Here is a 13807-nt window from a genome sequence, read left to right as displayed (position 1 = left end):
AAAATAATCATATATTACTATTATATATTATAAATTTAGTCTACTAAATAGGGTTAACAATAAATAGTTTTCTTTTAATATTTTGACACCTTTATTGACCACTACCCTGGACTATTTACCTACAATATATTTTATAAAAATAAAAATAAATCATCTGTCTAGATATAACTATGCTGTGTATCTAGCAACACAATAAAGTTGGGTTGTACAACTTTTTTGAATAAATTATAAAAAAATTATGATTGACTAAAGGTCAAAAACTTGGAATAAAAATACAATGTTTTTGATACATATATTGATCTTATTTTTGGTTGTTTCAGGGATACTGTATGTCCCCTTCAGCATAATATAATTAACTTTTTGTTTTAAAAACAGTACATCTCCAATATGTTTGTTTCATTTCTGCTAATAAATTGAAAAGACAATTAATAAATAAATTTTAAATTTATTATTATTATTATTATTATATTGTTATTAATTAAGAACCTCGAGCCTATGGATTTTTCACATGAACCAATTTATAATTTTATTCCATTAAAAAAAATTATGATTTCAGATCATGAGGAACCTATTAGGAACGCATTTAGGACATTCGGCCATGAACACAATGTGCAATCTACTGCAAAGTCGTAATACTCACACTGATCCAGGTTTACTTAGAGGAGCGATTTTTTACATCAACATGGCCCTTTGGGGAAACAAAAAAATCATAAACATTGTTTGTACTCCGGTGAATGTTCTCAGTGCGTTACATACTGTAAGTATTTGTAAGTTTGTATAAAATTAAATAAAATGGGTTTTATATTATTATTTTTTTAGTTCAGGACTGAATAAATTAATTTTGTTTAGTCATTTCCAGTAAGATTTCAAAAAAAAAAATTAAATATTACCAAAATAAAATTCATGCAGAATTAATCTTGATCTGTTTTAAATATTTTGTTTTATGTATGTATTTATTTTATGCAAAATAACGTAACATTAACACCTTGACCGCTGGGTCTCTTCTGGAAGACCAATTAAAAACATTTTTTGTTTATATATTTTTTAACAAATTTAAATAAGCATCGTATAATGTATTACATTATAAAATTTAATATTTAGCCAAATAAAATTTATGAGCCTGTAACAGTCAGCGAGGAAGAGGTGCCGCCGTAACCGCACTACAAGCGTCTAAGAAGCTGTATAATTGTATATAAGTTTATCATTATAAAAATAAGATCTCTTGTATAAATGTATATATATTAATATGTAATATGTAAGAATGTTAATTATAAAATAAAAAGAGTTGAGCAAAAAGGTTCTACGGAACTATCTCAAGAGGAGTTAAAAGAGTGAATCCTCAGTGATAACCAATCACATGAGGCCTTCAATTGTCACCGGGATTGATCCATCAGATCAAGCCTTCTCCGGGTCTAGTCATAGCACTGGTGGCTTACACTCTACTCGAGATAGTTCCGTAGAACCTTTTTGCTCAATCTCTTTTTATTTTATAATTAACATTCTTACATATTACATATTAACATATATACATTTATACAAGAGATCTTATTTTTATAATGATAAACTTATATACAATTATACAGCTTCTTAGACGCTTGTAGTGCTGGTCCCTAGCGGGTTACAGCGGCACTCTTGCTCGCTGACTGTTACAAGCAGTTAAACGAAAATGTGAAAATCATAAGCTGATTCCATTATCAAGCAGTAATGTGGCGAGTGCCGGCTGTTGGAAAAAAATATATTAGGCCTATTCCACTCCTTTTGTTCTACTATGGAGGCTAATATATTTTACTTCTAAATAAAAATTAAAAAGATCGTTTTTCACTCCCTCACCGTATCCAACATCCTAGGTAAGGGCAATTAAAAAATTTGTTTTTGATCCAGAATGTATACTTTGTTTCAGTTCACTAACTGATTCAGTCAATCATCACCCAGATAATCTTTGCACAGATATTAAATATTTATTTATACTTACGGCGTTTTTTTTTAATAGGAAGCATCTCTTCGTACTATTTTTAAGGTTTTCATAAGTTGTGTGACCACTTCTGGTTTCTTTACTTTGAATTTTGGCTATGGTTTATGTATTTAAAAGTTAGGTGAATATTGTTTTATATTCAAGTTTTAATAAGTGAGAGGAAGAACTCCTGAAATATAATAATATAAAAAATTATTACTTTTCAGGCGATAGGTTGCAAACACACCGTGATCATGTGTGAGGTCATGCTCGCTATCCAGAGGATGGTGAAGAAGCAAGGCCCCTTTCTATTGGATCCTACTTGGGCCGTTGTTTTGCGAATCATGATGTATATTGTTTTGAATACCGGTAATTATTTTTCTAATGTTCTTACTTAAATTAAGGGCCAGATTCTAAGATGATGCCCTAGTAAAATGTTTCACTTAGCCAGGATAAATTTTGATTTAATTCCACTTGACCTATTTGGGAATATAAACTATACTTAGCTAAGCGAAATTTACTACTTAAATGTCAGTGATGTATGTTGAGCTCTTAAGTGTATTTTGATATTATTATGTTTCAGTATTATACAGAAAAAAAAACTATAATCCACAAACCTACATAATTTCAGTGTCATTTATAAGTACCACAGTGTCTTTTTACTATTATTTTACTGAGTTTATAGAAGAATATGATAATGTTAATAGTTTTCTACAAATCAATTTTAGGGATCATCAGGGATAAAGGGAATCCTATTCAATTTATTAATAGATAAAAAGTTAAGAGAAGATTCAGGTTCAATATAAATACTATTGCGAATACTTAATTCAAACTATTTCAAAATGATAAGTGGTGATAATAAAGGGTGGACTTTGCCTCTGATTGACATAAAATATATATGGTGCTTGCTAATACAATCATAGAAGTCGCCTGGCCATTTATTAATACAGTAATTCCTCGTTAAAAAGAAACTCATAAAGTGGTTAACCCTCAATTGGGGAAAAATATGGTGGTTGAATATGATTCTGACCAAATCACCTCCTTGCACTACCGTTGGTCTAGTAAGAGTACTTCTCTACAAAGTACTGCATCCCTGCACCCCTGCACCCCTGCACCCTTCATGGCTTGTAGCGGTTCAGATTTATTATTATTATTATTTTTTTTATGATACTAATAAATATAAGTATTATTTAATAAAAAAATCATAAAGAAAGACTTTTCATCAAAACTTACCTTAGAAAATCAATTTATTTTTCTAAGGTATTTAATTTTGGTTCACTATTATGATGAGCTCATAGTTTAATAGTAAAGAGGGTTTACTGTACCGAATTTTTTTAATTTTTTGCTTAAGTGTAAAAGCCTACTTTCACTAGTCATTCTTTTTACTTACTTTTAGTGCCGTCTCTAAATTTGGCCCTTAATATAATAGTTTTGATTATTTCTCAATTGATTGCTTTAATCTAACTAATAGTTTTATGTTAATTAGAAAACAAAAAAACAATTGTAGATAAAAACAGACCAAGCCTTTGGACGCACCTAGTTTTTAGCCATCTTCATGATACGTTGAATAGAATAGAATTATTAATCGAAGAAAATAAGTTTAATGGAAGAGTACAAATGGTCTTTGATATCGTTGAGAAGTGTTCTTCTTCAAGGCCTGTGAGTATTTATTGATTATTATGTCATTTTATATTTTATTATTTCTTTTTTTGCTGCATAAAACAATTTATTATTCATTGACGTTATTTATTTAATGACGAATTTCCACCAGCAGGGAAGGTGCCCGATTACAGGTGATAAATGGTTACAAAAAGATACAATATTTAAAGAAAGATAATAGGAAGTGATATTACTACATACAAATAAATAAAATAAAATAATATGGTATATGTGTATAACTGGTCTTATAATACAAAATTTATGTAGGTGAATAAGGCGCTATGTTACTAAATCCAAGGTTCGACTCGAGTTTGAATCTGGCTGTGATAGAGAAATATTTATTCTGTTACTTTAGCTTTGAGTCATCCCTGTGTGTTTGAGACCTGATGATAGAGCCTGATCTTGAACCAATCACTTTCTTACACAACCATTGTTCAAGAAAGTTATCATGTATTGAACCCGTGCCCCTTCATGGATTGAAGCGGTTCACATTATTATTATTATTTTACTAAATTATCCAGATTCTCCACATTTCAACATTTAAAATGATAAAGTATCTCTTCGACTCCTTTCTCTACAATAATTAACGATATAATTGATATTAATATTGTAATAATTCATTGAAATTTCCAATAAACAATGGTCATTTCCAGCATAGTATATATTGTAACATATAAGTATAATATATGTTTCTTAGGAAAACTAAATACTTGTATACTTTTTTTATTTCAGGAAATATCTGTTGAGCGATTAATTGTTTATATATCGAAATCGATTTCACCTTCACGCTGTCGATGGCTGGACAAGTTGAACAGTTTAATGCTCAGGTTTTACGTTCAAGATGAAAGAGTGTCCATTCGAAGAAAAGTCCTTGTAATATTGGACAGTTGTATTCATTCCTATAGGTAAAAATAACTTCTTTGACTATTTTAATTATATACAATCACACATTGTACTTTGTTGGTATATTTGACTTGAAAAGCGGAATCAAACCCTCCACTCCCGCCCTCCATGGTAGCCTTACTTATCTGACTTTTCAAACGGACAATTATAGCGAGTAGGTTGGTCGATGAACGACATGTCACAATCTCACAAGAAGAGATCATAACACAAAAAAAAGGCCATCCTTCCCCGCCAGACCCGCCCTGCTAAACCCCCGGAGAGCGAGGGCCCTAGTTCACTTTTGAAATATTAGCTTAAAACAGGAAGAGGAGACATTAAGATAGAAAAATATTTAAAAAGCGCCTGAAATTGAAAAACGGCATATTTGTTGGTATATTTGCCTGTTCTTGAGTTTTTAATAAATTTTCTCATCAAGATAAATACTGTTGACAATCGATAATTTGAAACTAAAGTTGATATAATCTAGATGTAGATTAAGAAGCCTTTTTAAAACTGATTGAGTTTTATTTAAAAATGTTGTTCATTGCTATATAAATAGCTAGAATGAAAGTATGTAAAAGATAGTTAGGTAAACTTAGCAATATTTCATATCATTGATAATTTTTGCTTTTAATCGACATTTAATCACCTCTCTATTATTTGCTTTTGTGATTGATAATTGTGATTATTCCTTATCTTAATATGTTTGTCTTATTATATTGTTTTTCATTAATATTTCTTCATCTCTGTAATTCTATTTTCAGTATTCTATTTTAGAGCAAGTCAGATGTTAGCCTATATTTCTTTTTGTTTATTTACTATCATTCTCTTTATTGGTATCTTTGTAATATTTTGGCTTAAGCCCTGAAGAGGGCTTAAATAATCATCCTTCATTGAATTGTTTTATGAGGTGTCGTTAGTTGACCATAAATTAATACAGGGAGAAATGGTCGGGGGTGCGGTCAGAAAATAAACAAAACCTTATATAATAGCATATGTAAGTAATGTATAAGATAATGAAAAACATTTTAAATCAATATAATGATAGGTATGAAAGAAAAATTATATGTATGATACAATGGGCACGTTTTATTATGTTTATTTCTTCAACACTTTCTGTTTTTTAATTTATTGTGTATAATTTATTAATTCTTACTTCTATAATATCTATATTATATTTCATCTTATATTGTCATAAATTTACTAATATCTAATTTTATTGTTATTAATCAACTAAATTTCACTTAATTCATTGTAATGTATATTTCCAGATTTGTTTGTTTATTATTTTCCTTTATTTTTATGTTTCCCTTAGTGATGGTTGTTATCTCTTTTCTGTTTTTTTAGCCCTGATTAAGATTTGAAATTCAGGTTGAAATGTAGGCACAAATAAATAAGTTTTTGTTTATTTGTTGACCGCACCCCGACCATCTTCTCCTCATATGAATTGTTTTATATTTAATTTGATATTTGTGATTAGGTTCTGAAATTTTAATTGTCCTATTGGGATGGAAATTAAATTTAAATGTCATTCCTTAACAATTAAATGAGATTGCTTCTTGTAATATTTTATTTTATTTGATTGAAGAAGTTTGTCGGGGGGTGCGGTCAGCAAAGAACAGCATAAATAAACAAAACCATATTTATTTATTTTATGCCGACGTTTCGACCTGAGTTTCAGGTCTTCATCAGGGCTATAGCTATAGCCAGGTCGAAACGTCGGCATAAAATAAATAAATATGGTTTTGTTTATTTATGTTGTTCTTTGCTGACCGCATCCCCCGACAAACTTCTTCAAGCATTAATCTACGGTCAACTATCTACACCTCTTTATTTTATTTGTTTTGTTTTTTTCTGTCTATGTTATAATAATAATCATTTTATATTCCAGGCACATGTTTGAAAGTGATTTAACCAAGATTGCTCTAGATCACTTAAGCAATGTCGCTAACGAGCCTAACCTCTCCATTAGGACGGCTGGTACTCAGATTCTCGTCGAGCTGTTTGTTAATTGTGAGCCCGCTCGTGCCATGTGGGTTATCGAAGCTCTCGAAAAGGTACTCGGTTACTAAGTTTATTATTGATGTCAAGCATTTTTAAGTACATTTACTTTAATCCTTGCTGTGCTTAACATATGTAACTCTGAATATTATTATAATTACCATATTATGGTTATAATTATTATTAAAATATGAACATGACTAAAATCAACATAATTAAGAATTAAAAAGATTGTTGAATTTGATAAATGCCAATAAGACTTTACAGATATGTAAAGAGATTTTTTATAAATGTTTAGCAATCTTTCATTTGTTTAAAACTCTACTCCAGGAATAGAGTAATATTAAAATTAAAAATGAAAGGAGGAAATAATATAGATAAGAAAATCTGATATTATTTAAAATTAAAGTAGTATAAAGAAAAACCTGTGATTAATTCAATATGTAAGTAGAATTACAAATTAAAGAAGTATGTGAAGTTATATAAGCTAAGGATAGTAAGTAATACAATTAAGAGTAATTAGATGCGGTGAATATAACTAATGAAGTGGGTTAAGGAGAAAAAATAAGGAAAGATGATAAAAAGGAATAAAAGGTAGTTAATAAAAGAAACATACCTTCTGGAGGCAGGTCAAACGCCAAGTACAACTAGTATGGTATGGCCGTTTGTAGACGAGCTAGTTGTAGCATCAACTTTGACTGGCTCATTATTGCAGCTGCACTGGTTTCGGCCTGGAGAGTTTACTTTTTTTTTCTGTGGGAGTCCCGCAAAATGAAAACTTAACCTCCCTATCATGGTTAGAATAGGGTGGTAACCTGTGTAGATAACCCTCCATATGTTAGAAAAAAAACTAGCTCGGTGGGCAAATCGTCAATTCTAAAATACATTAATGGAAATGCTCGTAGGCAACTGAAGGAAAAAAGGCAACTAACTCTTAATAGGAAATAAGATATAAGTGAAAGTAAATATTAAATTAAGTAGTTGATTAATTAATCAATACTTTATTAATTATAAGGGAATAAGAATCGGACAACGATCTTTAGAGAGGCTTGAACCCTGATCAAGGCCTGAAATTCTGTTCGAAACGTTGGAACTAATAAATATGTTTTTACCTATTTGTATTCTCTTCACTTACCACATACCTAACCATTTTTCTCTCATATATAATCCGTCGTCAACTACCAGCTCTCGTGGTTGATGTATATTATCAAAATAGGTGTGTGACAATCGGCACTTTATTTTTATTGAAAGCAGTGTTCCGGTGTCTTTGAGATACTTTTCCTTAAAATAGCACTAATTCAAATATTTAAAATTACATAATGTCATTTATCAATATAATACATTAAAATGCTAATTACTACATATATTAAGCCTTTATTTCAAAGGAATTATTTATAAATCATAAATAATTCTTAATTTAAAACTACAACATAAATTATAAATTTTTGAATACAAAATATACGCGCTGTTAAAGCCACCTCAAATCGACTGTCTTTTTGTTGGAAGGCTTTAAAAACAACAAACAACTAGCTGGTTCAGTTATAAACATTTATTTGCTCAATTTAAACATTTGAAAACTTAAACTAAAATAAGTAAAGGTGAATAAAACAATGAATAAAGTAAAATATAAAGACCTTTCAGATAAAATAAAATTAGATAAATAAATTAAGAAAACAAAAGAGACAAATTTACAAAAAAACTGATATAAATATATAAAATAAATACTGTTTGACGAAAGGTTGGTCCACTCCGATAGGTCAGAGGAAGAGTGCTGCCGAGATGTGTAGGTCACAGCTCTTTAGCTAAATACACCGCTGCAATTTTAAACTGTTCCAAAGTTGGTGCAATGGCTCACAAACAGTCGAAATGTCCTAAAAGTCAAGATGGCCACACTGGTACTTATTAAGGGCAGGCAGGGTCGAGTTATTTTAATGTATTACGCAAGCCAACAACAATTTATATTCAGTCGAAACGCAAATAAGGTCTGGTTTCGGACTGTAATGTCTCTTAATGCATTCAAAATGTCAATAAATTATACCAAAATGAATGTAGACAGGGCTGGTTACACACGGTCATGGCCTCTAATTAGCCAGAACACATATTAAAGTCAAAACACAGAAAAGGTCTGGTTCCGAACTGTAATGACTCAGTAACTCATTAAAAATGTCCAAACTATTAAATTATAAGGAGAGACAGGGCTGCTTAGAGGTTACCATGGCCACTAGTTAGCCGGAACTCCACTAAAAACGAAGATGCTCGGCCTGTTGTTAGGCAACCTCTTAGCGACGATTATCAACCCTTAGCAACTGTCTCTATTACTCATTATAACACATAAATATAATTACACATTTTTCTTCTCAAATGACTTTTTCCAATCAAAATAATATAAATAAAAATAAATGTAACTAAATTAAACACTAATACTACTCAAATACTATTTACAAGGTAATAATAAAATATGGCATTAACACGCACTTTCCCTTATCATCAAATTAATAATATTTTCTTTATATTATTGATATTAACCAACTTTCTCTCCATTTCTCACAATGCTAGTTCATTGTCCAATTTCCTTTTACCATTCATGTCAACAGATAACATTTTTTTATTTTATTTTACTATGTACACGTAAAATTAAAACTCATAATTAAAAAAAAAATTATAAATTAAAAAAATTGAATAATAGTTTATAGTTTTTCGATCAGTTATTTCTATTCGATATTTAATCACTGATTTTATAATTTGTCTGATCAGGTTCTTAATAGACCTTTCTCTCGAGTTGACTTCGCCTTGACTGAAGAGGATGCAGAAGATATAAAGTTAGCTGCTCACGGGCTCGTTAATGGTCTCAATGCCTCGATGTTCCAGTTACCACCGACTCCTGCGATAAGGGCTTTCAATCTCATCACTGATCATCTCGAAGAGCACTATTTGAAACCTTCACTTTTAGCCCCGGTTATCACTGTTCGATACATTGTAAGTATTAACAATTTTTTTTTTTTTTGAGAAAAGAGAGAGCTTTAAATTAAAAAGAGAAATCAAGCATACAGTACTCCCAGGGAAATGGAAGTTATTAATTGTAAACGACAAGAAGTACTGACTAGAGTACAAATCCGAAACGGACTACTGCTGACCAGAACATCATCCAGACTAACATGTAGGCAGTGTAATGTACCAGTAACTGTTAAACACATACTGACAGACTGCAGACATTTCATAGACACTGTATTTCTATATTATCTGAAAAAATTATTTATTGGCAATGCCCTCACATTCCTGAAACATTTGATTATTTAAAAAAAAAAAAAAAAGAACCATATATGATTATATTTAGCAGTGAAATTATAAAATGCCATATATAAGCAATTTATTTATTTTTCCTTACTTTCTCTTTCCTGTACATGGAATATATAGTAAGGGAAAGTATAGCGATTGTGAAAAATTTTGAATTCCAAAAAACCTAGTTTCGCAAAATGGTCTGTGTGTCTGTCTGTGAATAGCCTAGCTCAAAAATGAAAAGTCATACCTAACTGAAATTAAATATTTAAAGTGAGTGGTTTGTGACAGCAAATTTTCGTTAAAATTGACTGACTGAATGCGACACTTAAGAATCAATTATTCACATTTTTTCGACTTCCTTCAAAACAGCTCTAACAATTTTGATTAAACTCGGTGAATCAAAGAGCAATTAAGTGCTATGTGTTTAATATCATATGAGATAGGTTCTGGCCTCATTAAGTGCTATGTGTTAAATATCATATGAGATAGGTTCTGGCCTCATTAAGTGCTATGTGTTTAATATCATATGAGATAGGTCCTGGCCTCATTAAGTGCTATGTGTTTAATATCATATGAGATAGGTTCTGGCCTCATTAAGTGCTATGTGTTTAATATCATATGAGATAGGTCCTGCCCTCATTAAGTGCTATGTGTTTAATATCATATGAGATAGGTTCTGGCCTCATTAAGTGCTATGTGTTATATATCATATGAGATAGGTTCTGCCCTCATTATCCTCAGGACTAACAGGGCAGGGGTTAAATACCGAATTTTCAAACAATCTTCCTGTACTACCTTAACTACCTTTAATTTTGTTTATTCGCAAAAAAAAAACAAAAAAAAAAAAAAAACATTTCTCATTGTTAGCAATAATATACAATGTGTAAATACAAAATATTAAAGAATTTTATGTATAATTAAAGAAGAAGAAAGAAAAATTAGATATATTTGATTCGAACAGGAAATGCCGAGACCGCACGATCTTTTCCGATCGCACAACTGCTTCATTATCTTTTTTAATCTGTTGTATTCTTGGTTGGAACAAAAATTATATTTGTTATTCCCATCTCGAGAAACTCTATAAAACAAACTTTTATAGTAAACAGGAAAATATAAATTTTTCATCTTCTCTGGTCTTTTGATATTTTTTTGTGAAAATCACAGGACTTCAACAGGAGCTCATTGACCAACACAAAACTTGGGGACGTAAAGTAGAGGCTAGTAAGTGATAGGCTGCGTGATGGTGTGCACTGCACTAGATTTTTTATCATTATTTTGTCTCCTTTCAATTATCTGTTTAAAAATAAAGGATAAATTATTTTTGATTAAAATTTTTATTTATTTTCAACATATTCTACATATTTTTCTGTCTGATATAATTCCTTATTTATTATTATTGTAGTTAACTCTACTTTCAATCATTGATTTATTTACACCTCATTACAATTTATTTTAATGTTGACAGAAATATATTGAAGATCAAATATTGGTATGTATAGGCAAACATCACCGTTGCTGTGGATTGCTTTAAATTAATTTTTAAAAAATAACATTTTATATTTATTGTGTTAGTTTATTATAATATATTTATTGGTGTTTGTAATACTCTTGTCTGATTGTTGAATCTAGGGCTTTGATTTGCTTTATTACTGTGGTTGGGGGAGGGGGTAACTAAGTTTCTTGCAATCAGAATTTAATGTCCTCAACAGCAAGTCTGTAGTCTGGGTTAAAACTATTTAATAGATAGATAAATTTATTGGGATAATAGATTGGTATGTAATAGATCAGGATCTTGTGGATATAAAAACTTACCTCTGTAAGGCTGGTTAAGAGTAACCCTTGAAGGTATAGCAGTAAATAAGAAAGTTACATAATTGCGTACCACATATCGTTTATCATTTCCATCTTTTATTGGCCATTATCTGTAATACATGTCATCTTCTATATTGCTTCTATATGCAATGCACTTGTCATCCTCCATATTACTTCAATATGTTTTTATTGATCCAGAGGGAGTAATACTTTACTGTAAAAGATGTCCTGCCCTTCTGCATTTTGTTGCTATAAATACAGCATACTATAACTAGTGAAATAATTGTTTTTTAAAACTCAGAATTCATATAGATATAGTATAATTTATATTAATCTATAATACCTAGTTGTAATAAAGTAATCAAGTACTACTTATCTCTATTATATTATAAATATGCTATAACTCGTTCCTATCCTATTATCAAGTTTCTATTTTTAATAAAAGTGTATGTTTAATTTTTTTTAGATGCTCGAGTGTCTTTTGAAGTTGAGAGCGGATTGTTATTATAGATTAGGAGTTGCAGGCCAAAACAAGCGACATAGCATTTTCCTTTTGGCCAGTAAACAGACGTCAGATATCAGGAATAATGTGTTCCAACCGAACCAAGTATTTACTTTAGATATTAGCAGAGCAGTCACGATGATTCTTACTGCTCTCAAATTTGAAAATGGTATTCAACTTTTTTTTCTTTTGTCTATATTTATAAGTAGTTAGTATCTAGTGATTTAGATAATTTTATTTCTATCATAATTTAAGTATTAGTGTTATTACACATGTTTGTGTTAAAAATTATAATGAAGACATTGGTTGGGCTTGTAGTCCAATTTTCTAAAGAATTTCCTAATGCTGTAAAATGCCAGGTTCTGCTTGATTTGGGTGATCATTAATTGGAAGATTGAAAATGAAAGGAAAAGAAAATTGTGTAAATGAAATCAAAATATTGTATGAAAAGGAAAATATATATATTCTAATAATTAAAAAATTGTTTAAATGAAATAATAAGAATTTTAATAGTTTACTGCGTGTTCCTATTGTATAATAATAAAGATGAATCTTTAGGTCTTTATTATCTAAACAACAACGTTCATACTTGAAAATTAAAACAACATGATCACCATTATCATAAACATAAACATTCAGTTTTTTTAGATAACAAAAAAAACACACAAGTACTTCATTATTAATTAATTGTAATTGATCATATGGCGAGAGGTTTCAAATGGCTTTTGCCACTAAAACAAATGTAAAATAATGAAACATTAAATGAATATAATTAAAAATAGATTTAAAAGAAATATACTAAAGAAATAAAAATGTTGATAATAATTTCGACTGTGGCAAACCCATTTCAAACACTCTCCAAAGAGCAAACTTTGTTAGCAAACTAACATCAACTATTGCTGTTGAAGACGTTAATCTTGCCACCACATCAGTTTTAATTAATTTCAAATATAAAAGATAGCTTGGGTTCAAATTAAAAACTTTAATATTAAATAGATAATAGAATTTTATAGCATAATAGACTCTTTTCTCAGAGTAGGTTTCCAGGCAATCAGAGACCGACGACACTTTACTACTAATATCACTTAAACTTAATTAATAGCTATTTTACAAATGCAATAATTCTAGTTAGAAACAAAACTAACCAATCACACAATCTTCCTTTGATGATTTATGATTGTTGATATCTTCTTCTATGATGCTATGTCCAACCCCTAACAATGGCTTCCAGTCCTTCCAGCTTCTATCTGATGGACGTCTTCTCACCAGACCAACCAAATCAAGAGTGCCCGTTTCCTCTCTTCTATCTTCAATGTTCACTGGTCGATCCAAAAATAATTGATTGTGGTACAATCGCTCTGCTTTGTTTGCTATGATTTACGATGGAAATAGTTTATTGATAATTGTCATGTTCTTCTATTTCTTCTTTGATTATTCTTTTTCTATAATTATTGTATAGAAATAACAGAAGTTGAAAAATTTCAATCTATCTCAATACAAACAATTCAACGAACACTTCGGAAGGATGCCCACTGCCATCTCTTTTTTGTTTTGAATAGCGTGTTTGTTTTACACAATGAAAACTGGTTAGCTTGCTCTTTGATTTAAAATAACAAATAAAGAATACTGAAACGATATACATAAAATAAAAACATAACTAAAGTCATTTATATATAAATATCAGCTATTGATTAAAAAAGTGGATCTTACATTTCTCCTCC

At 29.9% G+C, this 13807-nt stretch overlaps 1 protein-coding gene across 1 annotated transcript in view; it reads left to right on the top strand.

Moving 5' to 3' along the window:
* gig (tuberin) overlaps nt 1-13807 on the top strand; it is a gene marked incomplete in the record, with an annotated part of 56248 nt that overhangs the window by 3549 nt on the left and 38892 nt on the right. The window contains 7 exon segments of the mRNA XM_067047282.1: nt 557-757; nt 2179-2320; nt 3438-3610; nt 4343-4515; nt 6384-6549; nt 9248-9469; nt 12051-12255. Coding sequence (XP_066903383.1) covers nt 557-757; nt 2179-2320; nt 3438-3610; nt 4343-4515; nt 6384-6549; nt 9248-9469; nt 12051-12255 — 1282 coding nt within the window.

Source organism: Halyomorpha halys, unplaced genomic scaffold, assembly GCF_000696795.3.
Source record: "Halyomorpha halys isolate HHAL.00 unplaced genomic scaffold, Hhal_1.1 Scaffold65.1, whole genome shotgun sequence".
In the NCBI taxonomy this organism is placed as follows: Eukaryota; Metazoa; Arthropoda; class Insecta; order Hemiptera; family Pentatomidae; genus Halyomorpha; species Halyomorpha halys.
Note: the sequence above shows the minus strand (reverse complement) of the source record. Positions and strands in the feature narration are given on the sequence as shown.